General features: G+C 35.2%; 1 protein-coding gene across 4 annotated transcripts in view; it reads right to left on the reverse strand.

The window, feature by feature from the left end:
- The window catches only part of iqsec3a (IQ motif and Sec7 domain ArfGEF 3a), a 176,626-nt gene that overhangs the window by 106,969 nt on the left and 43,089 nt on the right, over window positions 1–26,568 (reverse strand). For 3 of the 4 annotated variants that reach the window (XM_056455457.1, XM_056455458.1, XM_056455459.1), the window contains exon 3: window positions 13,901–14,360. The exons of the other annotated variant lie outside the window; for it this stretch is intronic. In XM_056455457.1, coding sequence (XP_056311432.1) covers window positions 13,901–14,360 — 460 coding nt within the window. The remainder of the gene's footprint in view (window positions 1–13,900; window positions 14,361–26,568) is intronic. 4 annotated transcript variants of the gene reach the window in all.

Raw genomic sequence — 26,568 nt, forward strand, 5'->3', positions numbered from 1 at the left:
TATTTTAATTTCATTAAGTTTTTTTTTTTTTCTGGCGTGTGAAATACTATGCACACATAACAGCAACAATATGTGTGCATAGCATTTCACACGGCAGAAAAAAAACTTAATGAAATTAAACCACATGAAAATGTAATATGAACATTAGCTATATTTAAAAAGTATCAAATCATTCTTTAAGCTTATGCATTTAAATCATGCTGTGCTCTCGGTGTTCTGTGCATTTTGAGTCACGCAGCAGTGGGCGGAGCCTCACTGTACCTTCAAAACAATGTGTGTGTGTGTGTGTGTGTGTGTGTGTGTGTGTGTGTGTGTGTGTGTGTGTGTGCGTGTGCGTGTGTGTGTGTGTGTGCGTGCGTGCGCGTGCGCGTGCGAGTGTCCGCTCACCTGCCATGTTTGCTTGGACAAACAATTCAACAGTTGCTTTATTAGAGATGTACGAATCTGTTCTATAATACGATCCTGGTATTATCTTATCCTATAAGCATTGTTGCACTTTTACATGTGCAACGACTCATGACTTTTGCAAAACTAACGACAAATGCACACAGTGAGCTCCACCAATAAGGAAGTGTATCACCAGGTCCGAACAGGGATGGACGAAGAAAACTATACGAAAAAACAACTTGGTCCATAAACCCTGCTCTTATACTCTTCTGGATGTGCATGTATTTATATACAGTTGAAGTCAGAATTATTAGCCTCTCTGAATTATTAGCCTCCTTGTTAATTTTTTGCCACAATTTCTGTTTAACGGAGAGTAGATTTTTTCAACACATTTCTAAACATAATAGTTTTAATAACTCATTTCTAGTAACTGATTTCTTCTCTCTTTGTCTTTGATGACAGCACATAAAGTGCTTAAAGTGACATTTAAAGGCTTAACTATAGGTTAATTAGGTTAACTAGGCAGGTTACGGTAATTAGGCAAGTTATTGTACTATGGTTTGTTCTGTAGACTATAAAAAAATATATAGCTTAAATGGGCTAATAATGTTGATCTTAAAATGGTTTTAAAAAGTAAAAAAAAATGCTTTTATTCTAGCCGAAATAAAACAAATAAGACTTTCTCCAGAAGAAAAAATATTATAAGACATACTGTGAAAATTTCCTTGCTCTGTTAAACATCATTTGGGAAATATTTAAAAAAGAAAAAAAATGAAAAGGGGGGCTAATAATTCTGACTTTAACTGTATAATAATACAATTTCTAATTTTGTACAAGATTTTATTTCTTTGTTCAACTTCAAACCAGTGATTATGCACTTTTGGTTAACGTTATAAGTTTGATACACTTACAAAATACTATATATATTTGTACATATAACAGTAAAGTTAAAAGTGTTTTATCATATATTTCTGCAATACTAGACAGACAGTAATGCGTGAATTGTGAACTGGACTAAACCTTAACAAAAAAGTCAATTTGCTTAAAGGTAAAACAGTGCTTTGTTTCCCATTTTAAGCCAAAAATGTTTGTAGGCCTATATTATATTAGCATGAATAATGTCACACACAAAGTAAATATAACACGCACACACTGTAGACTATATGAGCTAATTTGTAAATGAAAGTACAAACTTTATATATATATATATATATATATATATATATATATATATATATATATATATATATATATATATATATATATATATGCTTACTTTATTGATGTATGATGGGAACGATTCATTTCATTTTGCAATGATTTGTGTAATAATTATTGTTATAATAATTATTGTATAATAATAATTATTATTATTATTATTATTTATGATGATGATGTTGATAGTGATGATTATGATGATAGTAAAATCTAAACCTAATATCTGTTTTTCTAAATAGACTAGATAGATAGATTTTTTGAGCAGCAGGATGGCACAGTGGTGATGAGTTCTAAGTTTAAATTCACAATTTTTATTTGCTAGGGAGCATTAGCATACGAAAAGCATAATGTTGTTGCTTGCTAGTGAACTAGAAACCTAGAAAGGCCTCATTAGCGTTTCCATTACAAAAAAAAATTGTCATCATTGACACTGAAATTTCACGCTTTATTTCATAAATTAGGCTATCTTTAGCAAAACGAAAAAAAAAATCTGCTAAAAATAAAAGTTGGCTTATAAATGTGTACGCTATATATGCTATAAACAACATTTAAAACATAAATTACAATAGGACATTTAAACACTATCTCTACATCTCTACTACTAAACATTTCATTCTGTGCAACTTTTTTTAATTGTTTAACAGCCAAGTGCATCCTACTTTATATTTTTATCAAAGGTTTGTTCTTAAATTGTGTTTAAGTGTGCACGTAAAAAATATTTAGATAGGTGGAAGGGCATCAGCTGCGTAAAAAACATCTGCTGGATAAGTTGGCCGTTCATTCCACTGTGGCGAACCCAGATTAATAAAGGGACTAAGCTGAAAAAAATGAATGAATGAATGAATGAATGAATGAATGAATGAATATTGATGCACTTCAAAAAAGAGAAATGCCAATAAATCACAGTGGATATGGAATATGCCACAAAATAAAATAAAAAATGGTAACACTTTAGATTAAGGGTCCAAAATAATGCATTAATTGAGCATTAATTAATGGTTAATTTGTTCACAATTAAGCATTAAAAACAAAAGCACTAGTAATTAATGGTTAACTAAACGTTTTAAGGGTCCCAAATTACGCATTAGTTAAGCTCAGTTAAACTTGTAAATCATGATTAACTTGTTCACAATTATGTATCAGTTAAGCATGAGCAACCACATAATTTATGATTAACTGAATATAAAGGCATTTTAACCATTATTTAAAATTTGATATATTATTTCTCTGTTTCATTATGTTAGTTAACTGAACAACAAGCTAGTAATTATGTTTAATTACTACTGGTTTGCAATTATATTTGGCTAAAATAGTATAATAAACAGTTTAACCTTATGTTAAAGTTATGTCCACGTTAATAATGGCACTTGAGTCATATTTAAGTTTATTGACCAGAACTAGCTAGTAGCTAATGTCAATGTCAATGTTAAAATGTCATTAATACATTACTAATATAAAGGCAATTTGACCCAATATAAATGAAAGTTATATCCACATTAATTATGGCATTTATTGGGGATATTCACTGGAACCAGTCTATTTAGGGGAACAAGCTAATAATTAAGGCTAAAACGGCATTAATACAATACTAAAGCTGCGGTCACACTTTACACACTTTCACAGTTTAGGCTTGAGAAATTCTGTCGTACGGTGCTGCGAAAGGGGGTGGGATTAAACAAGATGATTAGGCATTTTAAAAAGTGAGCGATTGCTCCATTTAAATTTTTGTCCAGAGAGGTCATGTTTTGATCCTCAATTGGTCTTACGCAGACATGTGATGCGATTTCGCAGGTCAGAGTTCACCAAGCTTGAACTTTGCACTGCAGCGAATTGCGGAAGTCGACGCACGAACTTGCATTTCCGGTCTGACGCATTCGCGTGTGTATTAATGGAAATCTATGAGGAGAAAAGTCCAGTGTGACCGCAGCTTAATAAAGGCAATTTGACCCTCTAAAGTGAAAGTGATATCCACATTCTATGGACTAGAATAAGCTAATAGTTATTGCTACTTATAAAGTGATCATATAGACAATTTGATACCATTCTAAAGTGACTTTCAGTACCTAGCAAACCAATGTGATACAGATAGGAAAAATAGATAACTGTATAACAAATGCAGCAAGTTAAATGAGGTCAGATAATAAGAACATGAATGCAGAAAGATTTTTTTATGGAATTTCTTTGCTGGTTAAACATATAACAGTATATGCAAATTAATTTTCAATAACATCTGTATAAGAGTATGACATATATTAACTGAAAAAAATAAATACATTAAAAGAAAAAATCGTTGGCAGTGACAAACAGCAAAGCACAGTGATCAATAGGAATATAAAAGGACTCTGCACATTGTTTTGTCTATTCTATTTCCAAACAGTAAAGAACAGTAAAATTAGAGACCTTTAAACAAACCAAAAGTAAGGCAAAGTTTTGCTTTCAAGAATAAATGTATTTGTTAGATTTTTAATCTGGGCGGCATGGTGCCTCAGTGGTTAGCACTGTCGCCTCACAGCAAGAAGGTCGCCGGTTTGAGTTTCAGCTGGGCCAGTTGGCATTTCAGTGTGGAGTCTGCATGTTCTCCCCATGTTGGTGTGGGTTTCCTCCAGGTGCTCCGGTTTCCCCCAGGTGCACCGGTTTCCCCCACAGTCCAAAGACATGTGCTATAAAGATGAGTTGGAGTTGGATAAACTAACATGTTAGATTGTGAACTAGATGTTAGACATGTGAGAGTGCAACATATGCCGGAATAGTTGGCAGTTTATTCCGTTGTGGCAACCCCTGATAAATAAAGGAACTAAGCCGAAGGAAAATGAATGAATGAATGATTTTTAACCCCTTGGTAAAAACCAGGATCTGCAATCAAAGCAGCGAATGCAATAGTTTCTCTGTCCAACGAATGTCGATGGAAGGCTCCAGACTTCTCACTCTGGCTTTCTGGCTGCAAACACACACACACAAAAAGTCAATGGACAAATTAAACATTTCACTCTGAGAAATAAAGGTACAACAGCTGTCACTGGGGTGGTACTTTTTCATTTTTGTACATAACAGGTCCACACTGGTACCTGTTCCTTGCCACAATCATCTCTAGCTGCTTACTGTGGTTATCAAATTATCAAAATGTTACACATTGTTACACAATAGGATCATTTTAAAATCCCATTACACTGTAAAAGATTTTTAGTAGACTTTAAAGTGAGTAAGCCTAAAGCAACTCAAAATGAGTTGACTTAAAAAATCTGTAAATATGTTGCTATAATTTTTACAATGATCATTTACTTAATCAAAGCTAAAATGAAACATTTATTCAATTTTTTTTCTTTCTTTCCATGTAATCAAATTAATGTACACAAAACAGGACTGGTTGATAAACAGGTTTAGGAAATATACATTCATTCAAAGGTGGGTTAAATTATGCAACATTATGTGTATGCACCAAACCGACTGTCAAACTGATTGTGTACCAATGAATGAAATTGTGAGCAACACCCTCAAATCCAAATCTAATTGGATAACGTGCATGCAGCAAATTATCTACTAAAGTTATATAGACATGATTCATGATAAATAAAACCTGGAATTTTTAAACTTACCATGAGAAATAGCATCTTCCTCAATTACAGTTGGTGAGCTCATTTTTACTGGCAGTGATGCCTTTTCTGCTGGATGCTTCACTTCTAAAAGAATAAATATTTCAACACCATTGTTAGCAAATACTTCCTACATATCAGAGGGCTAAACTTTGTTAGCTTATTTTTCCTTAATTAATCAATAAATTTAAAATATATGCAACTAAATAAACTGAACAAGGATCAGGTTATGTAATAAGCTAAATCAGTTAGGTTTACATTTCCATTGCCGTATTAAGGGAAACAAAATGAGCTGTACAAAACTGCAGAATATTCTTCCAGGACTATGGTTATGAAGCAGAGGATTAGATGATAATTAAAATGTATGTACTTTTTTGTTTTTACCTCCCATATGTTTTTTCCCCTCACAACATTTCAGACAAAACATGGAAAAAACAGGGAGCACTAAAGTGCATAAATTATTTTTTCCAATGTTAATGTTCAATTTAAATGAGAGCTGGTGTACTGCAAGGGTACTGCAAAACTTAACAACTTAACAACCAGCTGTTGGATTGGTTCTGTCACAACCTTTACTCTATTATGTGTTCAGCATCTATTCTCTCAATGTGACATGAGAACATCATTAGTTTTACAACATCCAAATTTATGAACAATATAACTGATAATTTTCAAATATTAATTTAAATATTTATAAAAGTGTATATATATATATATATATATATATATATATATATATATATATATATATATATATATATATATATATATGTGTGTGTGTGTGTGTGTGTGTGTGTGTGTGTATATATATATATATATATATATATATATATATATATATATATATATATATATATATATATATATATGTTTTTTTTTGTTTTTGTTTTTTCATATACCAGCGGCCTTTCGATCATTATTCATTTATAAATGTTTGCTACATTGTTCTGTAACTTATCTGGCTAACTGTGTTCAGTTATTTTTTTAAATATATAGGTTACGTTTCTTTAAAAAAAAAATTGTTATATTTGTTGATTTGATTCACATGATTCCTAATTCTCTTAAGGGCACTATTTAGGCAGTGTGTGTTTCAATGAATTGAAAGAATTTTGCAATTAAAACAGCCCTTAAACTGGCTGAATCTCTGATCAGTGCTCTGACTACTGAACAAGGGAGCTGACTGAGACCGATTGAGATGCACCTACGTTAGCAGCTAATGTTACTCATGTTTGTTGAAAGAACGCAAACTCATGGAATGGCGGGAGAACGTAATGGGATAATTAAAATTAAACTCCTTATCTGACTGACTGCAGCTAATCTCTAGCATGAATTCAGAAGCTAACTTTATGGTTAACATTACACAGCAATGCCATCTAACTGTCAGCTTAGATCTATGAAGTATCAGTTTGTAAACCTGTGCCTATTGCAGTAATGACAATTGTTCCAGCTAAAGATATACATCGGTAGTGCATTTTTAGAAAACACATTTGTGGTATGCTTACCATTGTGGAGGTGCAAAAGTCTGAGTAGTCTCCAGGACTGTAGGTGATGCTTCTGACGTTGGATGAATAGATGTATCATAAATTGTACGCTAGATATTAGGAGGTTGATTATTGGGCCTGCGCAGACTAAATGGAGAATGGGAAGAATTTTTTTTTCCATGGGACATAATAGTTTAGAGAAGAAGAAGAAGAACAACAACAACAACAGTCCTAAAAACAGACTTCTCAATCTGCTGTATGGCAAGTGGAACTTGTAATGTGGATGAAGAAAAAAACTTTTCTAAACGAAAAAGGACCTGTTCAACGTTTTTGATCCAGCAAGAGAAGCTCACAGATTGTGCCATGAAATTCAAAAACTGCAGACTGTGTCTTAGGGGCAAAGGGTTTACTAATTTGGTTGTTAAATAAAATGTATTTGACTGCTTTTCTTCTATCTTGTATTAGAAGTTCTGTGGCAGTCACTAATCACACCCAATAAGTGCCATAATTAATGTGGATATAACTTACACTTTAGAATAAGGGGTCAATTGCCTTTATTAGCACTGTATTAATGACATTTTAGCCTTAATTAGCTGCTAACTGTGTTTATTACACTATTTTAACCATATATAATTGCAAACCAGCAGTAATTAAACATAACTACTAACTTGTTGTTCAGTTAACTTACACAACAAATGATAGAAATAATATATGGCTTATCAAATTGTAAGTAATAGTTAAAATGCCTTTATGTTTAGTTAATCATGAATTATGTTTTTGCTCATGCTTAACTGATGCATAATTGTCATGTGTATATATATATGTGTATATATATATAAATACATATACATATATATATATATATATACACACAAATATATATATATATATATATATATATATATATATATATATATATATATATATATATATATATATATATATATATATATATATATACACAAATATATATATATATATATATATATATATATATATATATATATATATATACATATATATATATATATATATATATATATATAAAATGCTTATTCCAAAATATTTCCCTTTACTATAAATTACTATAGTATTTTAAATGTGTGACACCTGGTTTTATTGGATTTTTTAGTTTTAGCTGTTATATACTATAATGCGTTTCTGTTTAGTACAGCATGTTATTTACAGTAAATAACTGAACTGAACTAAACTATTATGCTTTATATGTTTCATTGACAGTTTTATTGATCAGTAAGGTATGACTGACTTAATATATAAATATCTATATAATCAGTTGTCAGTGGACTGGGTTCTTTCCTTGGTGATACTAGAATGATATCATGAAAGTAGTGTCATTTTAAAATAGTCTCAAAAGAAATAGTGCGCTGATGCAGTCATTTTTAAGAATGCAAACTAATTAATTTAATTTAAGTAATCTACATCTGTCTTAGATTACTTAAGAAACGATAATTATCTCTGAGGTTTATTGACTTCTGAACTAGTCATGGGTTACTTTTCACAAAAGCTAGTCCCCAAAACTAAGGTATTCCATAAACCTGCCTTGGATGCTTCTTACTCTTACCCAAAACATCTCATTGAAATTTAACACAAAAACTTGCTTGGGGAAAAAAAGACTGTATTCCACAATGCATTATAATCATGGTGACTTGACATAAATTGGGTTTTTAAAAAAGATGTTACAGTCGCAAAAGACTATTACTTACATAATGTGGACAAGTTCTCCGACATACACTACTAGTCTGTCCTAATTTTAAACTAGTTCTGAGTCAACATATTTTATTGATTCTGTTACATAATTCCTGTATGAAAATTTCATCCAAACCTGATCCGTGCCTTTAAACTTAACCCTAAAATCATAGTTAAATAATTGGAGAATATTTCAATTAATCTTTACTTCTATAGCGCTTTTACAGTGGTGATTGTGACAAAGCAGCTTAACTTTGATGAAGAAAGCAGAGTAAAAGTCATAATTTTTCAAAATGTGGAACATTCCAGCAATTTATAAAGGCAGGACGGGGTGTAGTGTAGAATGCTGGTGTAGTTATAGTGATTTGAAACTGCTTCAGATAAGTTTAGTAAAAATGTCCCTGTTAAAGTTAATTTCAGTTTAGTTCAGATCAGTGTAATACAAATCTCGCTGCTTTACCAATATGCAGCTCCACTGTTAAACCAAGCAATCCAGAGATGACAGTGGAAGGAACAAAATTTCACTAATAGACGGAAATGAAGAAAAAAAAACCTTCAGAGAAACCAGGCTCAGTTGGGTTCAACATGACCAGTTCACACAGTTAAACTTAACATAAATTGTAAACCTGTTCTTGAAATCTGATTGGTTCACTGGAAGCTGTTAATCCAGGAACATGTTGCACTTGGTAAAAATGGGTTCTGCTTCACTACTATTTATTTTTATAGCTATTGAAAAAGTGAGAAAAATGACAGTCCAGTTGAAACAATGCGGTGATCTACAGTAAAAGAAAATAAAATAAATTTGACCACTTGATCACAAAGAAACCATAGAAATACCTGTGATCTCTATAATCCTGAGGTCTTGCACAGTAAAACAAGTGTAACGGGTATTGGCATGAAGGGGAGATAAAGACAAAGAGACAGTGAAATGTGTAACAAATTAAGTCCTGTAGCAAATCATCTGTCGGGTTGGTTTCCGATTATTTCACTAAGCAGTGCCACGAAGAGATGTCATTCCAGAACCACTGCAGCCCTAAACGAAGGGGGTGTAGTAATGACACTGCTCCCTATCAACTTAGCCTGGGTAAATCAGACTTGACAGATGAATCAGCACTCTTTCTAAGTTCACTTAAACATCCCAGCAGAAAATGTCATATCATGCATTCCCAAACAAGTGAAGCCTACATAAACTACACTAGAAAGGTGATGGATTTGAGTGTTAAACATTAATTCTAATTTACTATTAAAATCATACTACAGCTGGATATGATTACTATGGTAAATATGTAACAGATTCAGGGATTCCTTAGCAACAACAGGTAAATAACATAAGGGGGGAAAGTGCAGCAAAAAGTAAAACAATATGAGCTATAAATCCATGTCTAAATTCCACAGTAAATTAAAACAATAGGACAGGGGTTGTTATGCTCTAATGGCCTAAGGGTGTCAAACATCCGTTCTAATGTGTTTTTTTTTTTGAATGAATGAAACCCTAGATTATTTTGCAGTGGGCAGGTGATACACTAGTTACATTGCATAAGAAGGAGTTTGATAATTGCATTGCAATTAAAAGTTTTATTTGTAATTATGATAATTCCAACATTCTGTAGCATGAACGTTCCTATGAAGTGTTGTCAGACATACGATAATTATCGTATTTGTACGATAATTTTGACCACGTTGTACGATCAATAATGAGAAACATCCCATAAATGTACGATAATTTCAGAATGTTATGCCATTTAAAATTAATATCATTGTAATCTTCGAGCTCCTTTACTTATTGGTCTAGATGCATCTTTTCTGTACCGTCTGTGAGGAGAAGGTGGAGTTAGGCATGTTTTCTATCTCATCTTATGTTACCTTTTCTCAGCCAATCAATGTGGAGAATGGCTCTCTCTCAAGTTAATGCTCATGCTGCGCGTGCCTGTGGGTAGGGCAGTAGTTTCAGTTTGAGGTTGATCTTTTAAGCAATAATGTTAAAACAATTAGTCCTGTAAAGAAAAGGTGAGAAGGAGAGGAGAGTTTTCCCTTGATGTTCTCGTATTCCCCATTCAAATGCGTCATGTGAACGTGTTTTTTTCAAAGTTAAGCTCATCTAAACAAAGCATGCACACATCAGAGTGTGTTGAAAGCAGAAAGGTACACTGCTTTCAAGCAAACCAACACTATTTTGCAGTCCATGACGGCATCCAATTTGTACAGCAAGATGAATCCCTCAACATCTGGCAACATGCAACATTCGATGACAGCAACTCAGAGATGGAGTTTGAACCTTCCCACTAAGGTGTGCCTATTTTTTTAATGTATTGTGGTAATTTACATGTTGTGGCAAAACGCTATGTGTCTAGATAATAGCTGTATACTCTCCGTTTGACTCGTGTACGAAAATGTTCCTCCAAATACAATAATTTTGAGGTTCTGGAACGATACTTTGACATTTCCAATATGGCTACACTGTTCCTATGTTGTGGCAAAACGCTATGTGTCTTGATAATAGCTGTAAACTCTCTGTTTTACTCGTGTACGAAAATTTTCCTCCAAATACAATAATTTTGAGGTTCTGGTACGATACTTTGACATTTCCAATATGGCTACACTGTTCCTATGATTTTTGAAAGATATTTAATACTGTACACCCCTCATCCCACTGCACACATTAAATACTTAATTTATTTTGAATGTTAATTGAATTATAAACATTGTTTTGGTGACCTTCATAAAAAGATTTTCAAGTCTTCAAGCAAATATTTATAAAAACACTGTTCTGCAAATAAAACTTAAATAACAAGTAGCACTTAAAGTGTTAGTTGTGACAGTTAGAGGAGAAATGAAGTAGCTGTTTTAAAAAAAGTTGGGAGGAACCAATCAGTCCTACTCTCTCAAAAAGCTGCATCTTCCAAGTCACTTTACCGAACCTTGTTTAATACTGTACACCCCTCAACCCACTGCACACATTAAATACTTAATTTATTTTGAATGTTAATTGAATTATAAACATTGTTTTGGTGACCATCATAAAAAGATTTAAGTCTTCAAGCAAATAATTATAAAAACACTGTTCTGCAAATAAAACTTAAATAACAAGTAGCACTTAAAGTGTTAGTTGTGACAGTTAGAGGAGAAATGAAGTAGCTGTTTTAAAAAAAAGTTGGGAGGAACCAATCAGTCCTACTCTCTCAAAAAGCTGCATCTTCCAAGTCACTTTACTGAACCTTGTAATACATGTCTGTTGCTTGTGCACTGCCTAAATGTGAACCGAAATCTAAATACACATCTAACATAGTAAAACATAGAAATCAAATCATGCACTGTAAAAAAGTTATGCTTTAAATGAATTCTCATTAGCTCACTTGCCTTTACTTGCCTTCTGTCACAAATATGTCGATATTTGGTGCTTGATAATAGTCTCTCATTTGCATTGATTTGTGCCTCAAGGATACATGTATATTTATGAGGCTATCAGAATAAGACAGGATAATTAAAGTTCTCATTGGGAGGCTAGGCATACCTTCATTAGCATAAAGAAGCAATCACACTGACAAAGTGCTGTACAGTAATTATCTATGGATCCATCAGTCTCTGTGAGATCGTGCATAGAGTCAGATTTATCAGCATTCAGACACACTCCAAGGTAGCTGAGAAAGAATCATAGCTCATAGGATTTAGCTTAGCATTTCAGCCTTGTCAGCTAGTATAGCTTTAAAATCAGTGTTTGTAATAAAGGTTCCAAAAGAGCATTTTCAAAGTGATGCCATAAAGTATCATTAGGTTTTGTTATTAGTTTCAATAAAGTGTAATATTATCATAGTGTTAAGCTGTCAATGTGATACTCTCATAAGTGGGAGAATACAGCAAATTTGTTATTAGCATGTTGCTAAGCTAGAAATTTGATATATTTAGGTTACCTTTTATTTTGTAGTCTACTTTAGATACTGCTCTAACTCCAAATACCTTAGCAATCACATCAACTAACTCCCATTTGACTAGTTTTAGCAGAGGTCAGATCAAGGCTGGGGTTATTAAAATAATCTGACATTGCAAGCAGCAAAGTTATTGTAGTCAGTAGAATGTCTGCTGAGTTCCATCAAAATAAAATGATAGCAGGTATAAAGCAGACAGTCTTCTAATCCCACTGAAATAAACTTGTTACATAAAGTGAAATAAAGTGTTCCAGATACTTACTGTAAGCATAAAAATGCTGAGCTTATTTACTGTACACTATCCAAAATAAAGGTACAGGAGCTGCCACTGGCGCAGTACCTTTTCAAAAGATACATATTTGTACCCAAAGAGTCCACAGTGGTACCTCAAAGGTGCATTTTAGTGCCCAAACGTACCTAAAAAGTACGCTTGAGGTACCATTATGGACCCTTCAGGTAAAAATACAGTATGTATCTTTTGAAAAGGTACTGCCCCAATGACAGTTCTGTACCTTTATCTCTGAGAGTGTTTATTGTAGAAAATTATTATTATTGTTGTTGTTGTTATTATTGTTGTTGTTGTTTTTGTTGTTAGTAGTAGTAGTAATAGTAGAAGGAGGAGGAGGAGAAGCAGTTTTGTATTAGTAGTAGTGGTAGCAGTTTAAACAATTAGCATGAATTAATTGTGAGTCAATTAATTGGCATTTTACTTGACTCATCTCCCAACTTGAATGACATTTTGTTATTCAGACAATTATAATATTTTGAGCATAATCATGATCCCTGTATTGGAACAGCTGTTGTATCTTGTGCACCCCTATGATTTCTTAAAAAGCTTAATAAATAGGCAGTTCTATTTCCTTTGGGAAAGCATAGCTGTTGGGTAGTCTGCCCCTATTGATGCAATTAAATGGCAGTTAGGCCTACACAGAATCCATGAATGCAAAATGTAGATGTTTAATATTTTCTTTAAACCCCATTTGCGGTTAAATTATTTAAACAGTTAAAATAGCTCTAAGAATCTTTCATTAATTGGTTAGTAAGAATAAATGTAGATAATAAATCAATATAAGGACCTTATTTTTAATTTTGTTTAGCAATTTGTAATGCAAGAACACTTCGTGTGAATGTCCTCAATACTCTTTTACATGGGTGTCCAAACCTGTTTTGGGAGGAACAATGTCCTGCAGAGTGGAGCTTTTTATTTCATATTGTAATAAAGAACATGTGAACCAGCTAATCAAGAACTCGTTCAATAAATCTTTAGACTGTGGCACTTCAGGAGCAGAATTGGACAGCCCTGGTTTAACTCATTTTACCATACTTCCACAAGATTCACTGCAGATTCCATTTGGCCCTTGTGATTGGTTAAAATGCTAATGGAGATAGTAATGCATGTGTATGAAATGAGGATGGATGATCAACCTGTAAACATCCAACTCCAGTATAGTCCTTTGGTTTGTACCAACTTGAACACACTCCAACACATTCAGTCACAAAAAGAAACCATCTGAAGCACAACAACCAACCCACAAAAGCCTGAAGCATATATTCACACATCCTCAAATCTGCAATCCCACAGTGCCCTGCTCCCTACCTGCTTGTTTTTGAGGTCGAGCGAGAGTTCATAGTCGGAGGTGGTAGAGTGGCTGCATGCTCCATTCCTCTGTACTCTGATTGGTGAAGCAGTGTGATGCAAGCTTGGCCTCCTTCCTGTGCCTCCACTACTTGCTGTTTCTCTCTCCTGCTCCTCTGTCTCCTTCTTCACCTCCTCCTGTATTTGTTGTGGTGGTTGTGTCTGGGTTTTTTCTTCCTCCTGTTCTATCTCTTGTGCCCTCACCTCTTGCTTTTCCATCTCTGCACTCCCCTTTTCTTGTGCATCACCTCCATCTTGATCCCCATCTCCCCCTCCTTCATTGATAGGTGTCATGGCGCTCTCTGCAACCTGTTGTTCCACCTGGACCTCGGATTGTGGGGCACTGGTTGTGGCCACCCCATGTGATGGCGATGTGACAGGTGATGGTGTTGCAATGGGAGAAGGTAAGGGTGGCTCTTCACTGTGGAAAGGAGGAGAAAACGAAGAGTCAGCCTGCAGACCAGGCACTATTTGACCTTGTCCTCCATCTCAGGGGCTGTGGCCTGGGGATGAGTCAATGTCAATCTCTCCCTCCCTTTTCTCTCAACAACGGTGCCCTTCAGGGCAAAGAGAAAGAGATGAAGTGATTGTCTTGGGAGTTGTAGCCCCAACTGTCAATTCCAGAATGGACTCGAAAGTTACCAGACAACCAGAGGGGGAGGGTGGGACACAGAGTAAGTTATGACACCCAACATGTGACACACAGACATGACAGACAGTCAAGCAGCTATAAGTGTGGATTGCTCTGTTGTTGTAGCTAAGGAATTATTTAGGCTAACTCATTGGCGTTCTGCAAATATGTCATGTGGAGTTTCCTAACATCTGTAGTCAGCTGATTGTTGCTTTGTTTCACAAGATCTATCCCATGAGGTAAAATCCCACCCACACATTAGTGTCAATACAGTGTCAAACTAATCTAATGATGAGAAGCTTTTGAACCGACTGAATGATCTTGTGAAACAAAGCAACAATCAGCTGACTACAGATGTTAGGAAACTCCACATGACACCCTATATAATTGCAGCACTATAGCCTTTCTTGCATATCTAAAAATATAGCAAGAATGCTTTCAATTAAGTAGCTATTAATTTTCAATTAATTATGATCGTATCATATTCTATTTTAACTCCCCTTTTTATTCATCTCACATTAGACTACTCTCTTCATTATATCCATTTCTGTTTTTTTTTCTGGGTTCCACAAGTTTTGTCTCTTGTGCCATCTGCCTACTCACATGGTTCTTTCATGTAGCATGAGGGAGTGTGATTGCGCATGTGTGGTGTGTGAGACACCGATGCATTAGAAGCACTAAGGGACTGTATGCATTTATCTAAGCACAGTCTAATATCACGAGTGCTAAAGGACCAGGAAAAGTCATAGTCCTGATAGTTCTGCACACTCTCAGAAATAAAGGTATGCAAGCGGTCACTGGGGCAGCTTGCATACCTTTTCAAAAGGTACAAATTTGTATCCATTTTACTACTATACTATACTACTATAAGTACAAAAGTGTTGCTATTAAATTTTTTAGGTACTAATATATACTTTTGAGGTACCAATATGGACCCTTTAAGTACAAATGTGTACCTTTTGAAAAGGTACCACCCCAGTGACAGCTCGTGTACCTTTATTTCTAAGAGAGTGCACAGGTAGGCTTTTACAAGACTCTGCTGACATCAAATGTATGCATGAAGGAAGAAAATCAATTATCTTAAAGGGGGTGGAGGGGTTCCATTTATTTATTTATTTTAAATGGAATAAGATTTGTTGTTTGTTAGGCAAAGTTTTCCCAGAAAACAGCTAATTAATATGGTACAGATATTTGGGGGAGTGTTTTTTGTGTACCTGACAAGGATGGAAATAGGGTGACGTGTGAAGAGTTTGGTATGAATTAGCTGAAATATGGCTTTGAAACTGAAATGCCTATCTCAACAACAGTTCAACACATCACAAATTCTCTTCCGACACAAAGGGTGAACTAAAAGATGGTATCTTCTTAAATACTTTTATTTGTCTAAGACACCACAATACATATATATTTGTTAAGTCAATCACAGAAAACTATTCACTGGGAGAAATCCTGGAGAAGATGAAACCAAATTATCCAATAAATGTTGTATTATGTATATCTTCTAATCCTTCACCCCCTTCAACCAATATCTGTGGACACTGTGCATGTTTAAACTGGTTAAAGAGCTTTCTTTAACATGTCCATGCTTGTGATTTAAATGTGGTTAGGATGAAAGGTGCATGAAAGTTGATGAAACTAAGTTCACTAAGTTTTGGAACAATTTGGAATATGTTTTTCTTCCAGCAAAACAGAACTGATTGTCTATAACACATTTCACCATGATCTATGATCAATCTCGTCTAGTGTACACCAGTGAATATTGATTATAGGAAATCTCAAAATCTATAACGTATTAGGGAAACTATTCAAATACATTAGGGGTTCAAAAGCTTGCATCCAAGAATCATTGGGAAATTAAGACTTACAAGACTTACAGTAAGTTTGAACACGGTTTACGATATGAGTAGTGCCTATTTCTAAAAGCATTTCTGGCATCACTGGTAAGATTGAAAGGGCAGATAAAGATAAATTCCTTGCTGAGGTGATAAGACAGGAGTCAGTGAGCACAAAATCAGAACATTGCAGACAGCATATGCAGTATGGCACATGCATAAAGGATTGTGAGGGATAGGATGAATAACAGTAAAAATCAGAATGCTTGTTCAGGAATCAAATACTGCTAAGTTTAAAAAAAAATGTAGGCTTCTAATACAGGCAGTTTTTAAAAGCTTTAAAGAGCATAGAACATTTATAGAGACATTGCTGGTCAATTGCTTTCACAACGCCAAATAAAAAAAAAAATTCCAGGGAATCTTTTTTTTTTTTTAGAAGTGTTCTTTTCAAAGCAATTTAAAATAAATTTACTACATTTGAATGTAACAAACAAATGTATTGTAGTGTTGCTTTGCACAATTTCTGTGACAGTAATTTCAGTCTACTGTTATTTCAGTTACATTTTGATGTGGAGGGCACAGAAACAACACCTTTACAAAGCGATATAAGGTCAATTAAAGGGCAGTGTATGGTAGGATAAATGACCCACTGAACATTTAAAAGGAAATTTTACTCCATATTTCAAGATTCATAGGCACTTAGAGACAGTCCAGTAGACTGAGGATGAATCATGTAAATTTAATCCATTCAATCTAAAAGTTTCAAAGAAGTGGAAATGGTAAATAATAGATGTTGAAATATAGCTTGTTCTCAGCAGGTGGCACAGCTAGGGTACAAAAATAGATTGTGCTAAAAACACAGAGTGCTCTTTGTCAGATAAAAGTGTGTGTGTGTGTGTGTGGGGGGGGTGTGTGTGTGTGTGTGTGTGTGTGTGTGTGTGTGTGTGTGTGTGTGTGTGTGTGTGTGTGTGTGTGTGTGTGTGCGTGTGTTGGTTTTATGTTTGCAAATTGCAAATAGTACAGCTTGAAACATGGATCTATTTTTTGTCTTTTTCTTCCCTGCTGACAAAACTGCTTGAAAAAGCCTAAGCTGTTTGGCTGGTTTTAGCTGTTGACCAACCTGATTTTAGAGGGGTTTATAATATTAAATCAGTGCCATATAACAAAAACACTCTGCAATCTCTGCTTCAAATGCATTTATAAAATAATAAAAGAGTATAGCTAATCGTGAAAAACTACACAAATATAAATACAACACATTATCTGGTTCTAGGCCCAATACCACCTCAATTTTGAGTTCCACTATCACCCCATCACGTGTGACCTCATCCCCTTGGACAGCCCAGAGAAGATGGACTTATTGGACTTGAAATCAGAGATTTTTCACTTGCTAATAGCAGACATCTCAGAGATGATTAAATCTGAATTAAAACAAAAAAAAGTGGACTTACCGATGATTTCAGCTCACAAGTACAAGCTGTCAAAACTAAAATAATAAACACACTCTGAAATAGACCAGATGAAGACTACAATCAAGGAAGTGGAAGGCTTTGCAAAAAACTAATGGTAACTAATCTGAAAGAAAAGATGATCTTGCTGAGAGAAAAATGTGAAGACATGGAGGGAAGAATGAGAAGGTGCAACACTAGGATACTGGGCGTAGCTGAGAAGGATGCATGTTCTACGATGCTGGTGTAGAGGCTGTTAAGAGAATCAATACAGCTGAGAAAAGAAGTACTTCTTGCACCAAGACGTTCAGACAGTCAGCCCCGGGCCATCGTGGCTAAACTTCATTATAACCAAGACTGTATCATGGTACTGAGATGCACGAGCAGCCTGGTCCTGCTGGGATTTAATGGAGATTCAATCAACACCTTTCAGAATTACACTGCAAGTGTTGCCAAGGCCAGGGCCACATTCACCAGGCATTTGAAAACAGTTACATAATCGCCAGGGTGTCTGGTTTGGTATCTTATTCCCAGCCCGACTACGCATCTCTCATGATGGTAAACAAAAATAATTCACAGACACAGATGAGGTGATGAGGTAACGTTTTGATTCATGTCAAGGACAACTTTGACAGGACAATATTGATAGTTTAGCTGCAGACATTATTTCAAATTACTGTTAAAGCTTCTCGGGTTATTCCTAATAGCTTATTTATATGATTTGAATTTGTCATTTTTTTGTCAAATTATTTTGTGAAATAAATAAAATAACCAGTTTCGTTGGACTGTTTAGTACCATATTGTGATGGTTTAATCATTTAATTAAAAACTAATATGTGTTGCTTAATCCTTGATTGGCGAAGAGCAAGTTGAAGTCAGAAATTTCTGCTTAACAGAGCAAAGATTTTCTCTACTCATTTCTAAATATAATAGTTTTAAAAACTCTTTTCTAAATATAATATTTTTAAAAACTCATTTCTAATAACCTTTTTATTTTATCTTTGCCATGATGACAGTAAATAATATTTTACTAGATCTTTTTCAAGACACTAGTATTCAGCTTAAAGTGACATTTAAAGGCTTAACTAGGTTAATTAGGTTAACTAGGCAGGTTAGGGTAATTAGGCAAGTTATTGTATAATGACGGTTTGTTCTGTAGACTATCGAAAATAAATCTAGCTTAAAGGTGCTAATAATTTTGACCTTAAAATGGCTTTTAAAAAATTTAAAACTGCTTTTATTCTAGCCGAAATAAAACAAATAAGACTTTCTCCAGAAGAAAAAATATTATCAGACATACTGTGAATATTTCCTTGCTCTGTTAAACATCATTTGGGAAATATTTAAAGAAAAAAAATTCAAAAGGGGCTAATAATTCTGACTTAAACTGTAACTGTAACTTCAAAAGTAGTTTATTATTAAATTAATATTTTTTTCCAGTGATTTTAAAGATGAATTTTCAGCTTAATTACTCCAGTCTTCAGTCACATGATCCTTCAGAAATCACTCTAATATTAAGCAATATTGTTATTATTAATATTATTAATGGTAGTAGTAATAAAAACAATGACTGGAGTAATAATTTCATTTGAAACTACATACAATAAGTAATAAATAAATATTTATTATATACATTTTTAACAATTAAATTTTTTTTACATTTAATAAATGCCGCCTTGATGAACAGAATAATTTTCTTTAAAAAAAAAAAACATGAAAAAAAAACTGACCCTAAACTGGCTGCACAATGACGCAGTGGTTAGCACGATCACCTCACAGCAAGAAGGTCGCTGGTTCGAGCCTCTGCTGGGTCAGTTGGCATTTCTGTGTGGAGTTTGCATGTTCTCCCCTGTTAGCGTGGGTTTCCTTCAGGTGTGTGGGTTCCCCCACAAGTCCAAAAACGTGGTATAGGTGAATTGGGTAAGCTAAATTGTCCATAGTGTATGTGTGTGAATGAGTGTGTATGGATGTTTCCCAGTGATGGGTTGTAGCTGGAAGGGCATCCGCTGCGTAAAACATATGCTGGACAAGTTGGTGGTTCATTCCGCTGTGGTGACCCCAGATTAATAAAAGGACTAAGCCGAAAATAAAATGAATGAATTACCCCAAACTTTTGAGCGGTTGTGTGTGTTCACACAATTCTCTTTAAAAAAATCTGGGCCAGTTTTGGCAAAGATCTGGCACAGTAAGCTCTGACTAAGGTGGGTGTAAGCCTAAGTTGGCCACATATGTTTTAGGCAAATATGACCCAGAGGTCTTAAAACAAATCTCAACCACTTTTGACAAACATATGACACAATCTTGCTGTGCTACGTCTTTGCAAAAAATGGGCCAGTTTTATTTTAAGACAACAGGGCTGTATTTGATGAAACGTGTGGGCCACTTTAGGCTCACACACACACACCTTAGCCAGTGCTTACTGTGCCAAATCTTTGCCAAGAGTGGCCAAGATTTTATTTAAAACAACTGGGCTATATTTTCTGAAACTCATGTGGCCCACTTTAGGCTCACATGCACCTTAGCCAGTGCTTATTAAGCCCCATCTTAGCCAAAACTGGCCTAGATTTGTTTTAAGAAAGTTGGGTTACATGTGCTTAAACATATGTAGCCCACATTTGCTTTACACCCTGATTAGCTATTGCTGATTGAGCCACATTTTTGCTAAAAGTGACCCAGATTTGTTTAAAGCCAACTGGGCTGTATTTGCTTAAACATATGTGGGCCACTTTAAGCTCTCACTTTAGGCTCACACACTCCTTAGCAAGTGCTTGCTGTGTTACATCTTTGCCAAAAATCTATGCCACACTTGTTTTAAGACAGTTGGGTATCATTTGCAGAATAATGTGTGAGCTACTTTAGACTCACATTTTGTCCAGATTCATTTTAAGACAACTGAGCTATATTTGCTGAAACATGCGTGGCACACTTTAGGCTCACATGCACCTTGGGCAGTGCTTAAAGTGCCACATCTTTGCTAAAACTGGTCCAGATTTATTTTAAATGTATAGAGTGTAATGAACATTTTGAAAATATGAACTCAGTACCATATATAAAAGCAGTAAATTGGTTTCGGTTTTGGTTGGCGCTGGAATGAATCATACACGTTGCATGTGTGAGCCCACGGTGAGTTTTTGTTTATTGTATTTTCGTGTCTTGCTTTCAGTCTTCTGTTGGTGTTCGGTTTACCAAGTGGTCCATGTTTACATGCATGGTTTAGTGTTTCATACGAACACTTGGTTAATGAGTTCTCTCACTGGCTGCGTGTTCTAGTCCCGATTAAAGCTGCGGTCACACTGCACTTTTCTCCCTATAGACTTCCATTCATACGCATGCGAATAATCCTTAGACAGTAAACTGAAAACAAACAGGGCCTGAGGAAGCTGCTGCAGTGATTATGGGGAAATATTAAAGCTCAGGTTTGACTGACAGACATTCTAGAGGCTATCAATGAAGCTAAAGTGAAAAAAAAAACTATTATACCAATGTCAAAACTATAAGTATTGACAGTGGTATAAAAACTGTCATATACTGGTCATGTTTTACCATTCAAGAAAACCAGTAATTTTGGCCCTGAATCAAACACTTTGCTCTGTCCCACATAACAAATCTTTCCCAGATTTGTGCCACTGGCAAGCCAACAGAAGTTGTTGAGAGTTTAAGTTCAAACTTGTGAAAAACTCTTTGAATGTGTCTTTGAATTATTATCTGAGACAATTTAATTGCTTATGGTAAAATCTTCCTGACCCAAGTTTGCACTAAGTAGGAAAAATCCCTGATTCAGCTATTTTTCTTTGAGCTTTTTTGACAATGTTCATATACATGGTTTCAACCCTACCCCTAAACTTAAAACATTTATGCATACAATTAGAAAGAAATGATAGATGAATTACTAAGTTTTCTGTGTCATAAACATGACAGAGCTACCAACTACTTCCTCTGATTGTATGATTGGAATATTGTTTCAGGAATAGAAAATAAATTGATCCTGCAATGTGTTATTTTTTTTTTGTAAAAATCATGTTCACCTGTTAATAGGCGGTGCCATTAAATTTCTAGACGGGGCCTGTCAAATCCTGCTCCTGGAGGTCCAGTGTCGTGGTAAGTTTAGATTCGACCTAATTAAACATGCCTGAACCAGCTAACCTACAGTAGTTCTTAACATACTAGAATTTTCCAGGCAGGTATGTTTAAACAATTGGAGTTAAACTGTGGCTTAACAGTGGCCCTGTAGGACCCAATTTGGACACCAGTCTTCACTTTAAAATAGCTCATAAAACTGGATGTTTTTGAGTTTGTAAGGCATTTATTAACAAAGTAACTATTAACATATGCCTAAATAAGGCTGCGGTCACACTGCCCTTTTCTCACCATAGACTTCCATTCAGACGCACACGAATGCGTCAGACCAGAAATGCAAGTTTGTGCGACAAGTTTCGTAGTTCACTGCGTTGCAAAGTTCAAGCTTGGTGAACTCTGACCTGTGAAAACGCATCACTTGACTGCATGAGACCAATCGAGGATCAAAACATGACCTCTTTGGAGAGAAATTTTAAATATGGAGTGAATTTTAAGTATGTGTTGAATCCCGCCCATTTTTGCAGTGCTGTACTATTTTGTATGCTTAAACTCAAGTGTGACCACAGCTTTATGAGATATATAATGTTAATTTTAATAGTTTATTAAATCATTTACTCACACATTCTGAATGATATTAAAAACACCAACTATTCCTAAATAATTGGTTTGTAAATAATGCAATACATAATTTAGTAATAAAAAACAAATCATTAGCAAAGTATGAAAACACAATCATTACGCACATTAAACATATGTTTATAAGTCAAGAATACAACATTTGTAGATGCATTTATAAACTGCTTACTATCATCCCCTAATGTTAAGTTAATGCTTAACAAATAATGAATGAACTATTTGCTAATGCTTAATAAATGATGCATAGTGTGTACTGTACTGTAGTTATTATAAAGTGTTACCGATTAGTTTACATACAGTAATGCTATGGCTTACTTTAGAGCCAAATCTGGCAAAATCCACCACTACATATGACATAGGTCAGAACAGCATGTTAGATCTTGGTCACAATTATAATAAATAAGGCCCAGTTTTATTTATGGCTGCATTTAGTGTTCATTATTTGTGGCGCAAATCTGGCAAACAAAAGCAGCCTGCCCAAGAGCCAGCATTCCACACTATGTATGTTTTTTTTTTTATTGTCTGGCAAACAGAAGTGGACCGCCCAAGTGCCATCATTTCATGTGGTATGTGGGCCAGATCAGGCTATTGAGTCTGGGCCAAATCTGTGCCTGATTTAAAATGAAAGTGGCCTTCTTTCTTTCTACCTTCGTTTTTCTGCTTGTGGCAAAGATCTGGCAAACAAAAGCGGAACAGGGTGTTAGGTCTGCATTCAAAATTGAAATTAAAATGGCCCAGGTTTGGGCCAAGTGTGGTTTATTCATTCTATCTGTGGCTGATATCCGGCCTTTCTTTGGCTTGCTTGTGGCACAAATCTGGTACTTCAAAACTACCCTGCCCATAAGCCAGCATTCCACACTGTATGTGGGTTGGAGAAGGGTGTTGGATCTGGGTTGGATCTGTGCCAAAAACAAAAAAAAATAATAATAAAATAATGGCCCAGATTTGGTCCATTTGTGCTTTATTTTTTTTTTTTTATTATATGGCAATTAATATGAAAGTGGCCTGGGTTTTGGCCAAGTGTCATTTATTCGGTTTATTATTTATGGTTGACATTCAGCCTTTCCATGGCTTACTTGTAGCACAGATTTGGCAAACATGAATGGACCACCCAAGTGCCATCATTCCACACGTTATGTGGGCCATGCATTAGTGTGGTCCTGATCTGGGCTTAAGAAATCTGGATAAGGATCTGTTGGGACATTTTTGGCAGCCTTTTTTAACTGTTGTGAAGGAAACGGATACAAACAACATGACAATATGAGAGAAATTAACTGACACATTGAAAATGACATTTTCAGTTGTTAACTGGTTTAGCAAAGTGCAGAAATAGGCCTCTTGCATCTCATTCATTTCTTCTTTTTTTCCCTACTATGTTCACCCTTCCTATTCTTCCAAACTGTACTTGTCTGCAGTAGCTTAAAGGGGTGGTTTATTTTTTAAAGAGTTTGACTATTGTCTAGCTTCAAAAAAACTGATTTAGAATTATAATAGAGTATATATTTGCCAAAAACCTTACTTCTAGGGGGTAATAGAGATATACTTTTTTTTATTCTGGCACTATCTTACGCAACTAAGAGCAAAAATCCTTGTAGGGGAACTTCCTCCCAAAAAAACGTGTGAGCGAGAGTGCACCTATCACCTCACTACAGTGCTTGGGTGAGAATGAGTATCAAATTTGGACGTGAGAGAAAGCTGATTTTGTTTAGCAATAGTTAATTTAACCCCACCCACATTTAAGTTGTCTATACTTAAGCTGACAACTCTTCAGGAGTTATTTAGTACTCAACACTTTAATATTTCCTTGACAACCATACTGGCCTACATTTCTTTGCCACCTCGTTTGGAGGTGCTCACTATAAATGCATCTGTATCATGTTCGTGCAACAACGCCCCCCAGTTATGACGTTTTGATGTTAAAATCTTGATGTAAATATAAGGTGTAAAGTAAGATACCTGAGAGACCTGAGAAATCTTGAGATCAGAATAGTGTACAGATTTCAGAGACGGCCAGTAAGATCTTAAATGTGCAGCACCAGCAGTGATAAACACATAGTTTTTTGCACCATCCGCATTAGAATGGCAGCTGAAGTGCTTCCAAACACTGCACTGCATTGCAGGTGAGCATCTCGCATCTGCAGTCAATTGGTTTTTAAATCTCTAGGCATGATGTGAATGAAGATTTATTCAGAGCACTATTTAAATGTCTGTTTATTCCCAGGTGCATTTTTTAATCAGTGGAAGATTAGGAATTGCTTTAATATGCACCAATTCACCACAATAGACAAAAATGTTAGCAAACTAGCATAATTGTTTCATGAGGTCAGTCATAAAAGTGTGTTTTCAGCTAACAATAGCAAATCCTCAAACTAATACGACAGCATAGTGAGAAGCCACAAAAGTCAACAGACTGAATCTCTGTACAAGTCTGTAGAAGACAGGTTAGTTTTAGCATTATTTAAAAGGTTTGGTCAAAGAGTTTATGCATTTTATTGAATTATAAAAGTTATGTCATTTGTGCTCAAATTGAAGGCTGCAGTCTTACAATATGTCTCACAAAGTGATTGTAGCAACTGATAATGTAATTGCATGCAGTGTACAAACTGCACAAAATGTAATAAACTATTATGATTTTATGGAATATTTCATAATGCAATAATTCTCAAAATGTAATACAAGTGAGCTCATAATGTAGTATGTTTACCACATGATGTTATTGTTTGATAAATGTATTACATAAAAATACTGTGGCAATTTATTAATGTAATCACAGATTGTCAGGTAATACCAACACAATTTAAAACAGCACTTACAATGTAATAATTTTCAATATTGACTATACAAATTCTACATTGTGATAATGCTTTTGCAATAATGGTGTTTGGGAATATACATTTAAAGTAACACAGGCTCATTGTAACTATGTAGCCCTGTATACATTTCTGGAGAACACAAAATATGTAGCCAGAGCTGTATTTTATCTTTAAAACGAATGCTATAGGGTGGTATGATGCCACCGATGGCTTCTGTTTCTACCAGCTGACTGATTACCTTTGTGTGAATGGCTTTTCACCCACCCCGGCTCATTCTGAAAACGTACCTCTACAGACGTTTCTGGAGACCGCGAAATACGTCCCAGCAGCACGTTTTTCTGTATTTTTTTTTCACGAATCCACCAGAGGCTACTGTGTATGCTTTTTGAGATCTCACATTTCCCTCGGGTGTGTCATTTGCACCTGCTGTTCTCGGGTAAACCCACCCGAGGCCGTTGTTGTTGACCCGCCCACCCACTTCCCAAAACCCAACCAACACGTTTCAAAAGCAATCCAAAAAAAGAAAAGCCCTCGTCTGATTTTTTTTTTTTAACCACGTTTTCAGATTTTACCACATTCTCACTGTTATTTACTTGCTTGTTTTATTTTTTGGATTCTCTTTTTGTCTAACCTGATTTCTAGAACCGCTCTTCACCGGACTCTAACCCCATCATTGTGGTCAACTCCTCTTTGGGCTTCAAGTCCGCCGACGTACATGGCGACCTAACGAGACAAAATGGTTGCAGCAGGAATGCAGTCCATACGGAGGTCAGCGGTCAGCTGGTAAGCGCGAAAAGGAATGACGTCACACCTCCCGTAGCGTTAGTTTAAAAAAAATTTAAATGCAGCCATACGTACCTCTGGCTACGTAATTTGTGGTCCGACTTCGTGCTTCCTGCTTTGCTGCTGTTCGGACGTCTTTGCCTACTGCTCCGCTCTTTGCACACTTGCTTTTTATATTTTATGCTCTAATTTTAACTTGAGCCTATCAGCACAGTGCTCAAACAACACAGCTTTAAGATCAACATCAAATCTTACAAACTGTCTAGAATACAACTTTACTAACAAGAGTGAATAAGGTGCGAGACCAAAGAGTAGTCGCAGGGTCAGATCACAAAGATCACGCTGCTGCATTATCGTCCTCTACCCCAAATATAGCTTGGACTCAAATACAGCTTCAGAACAGATATGA

Source organism: Danio aesculapii, chromosome 4, assembly GCF_903798145.1.
Source record: "Danio aesculapii chromosome 4, fDanAes4.1, whole genome shotgun sequence".
Classification (NCBI taxonomy): Eukaryota; Metazoa; Chordata; class Actinopteri; order Cypriniformes; family Danionidae; genus Danio; species Danio aesculapii.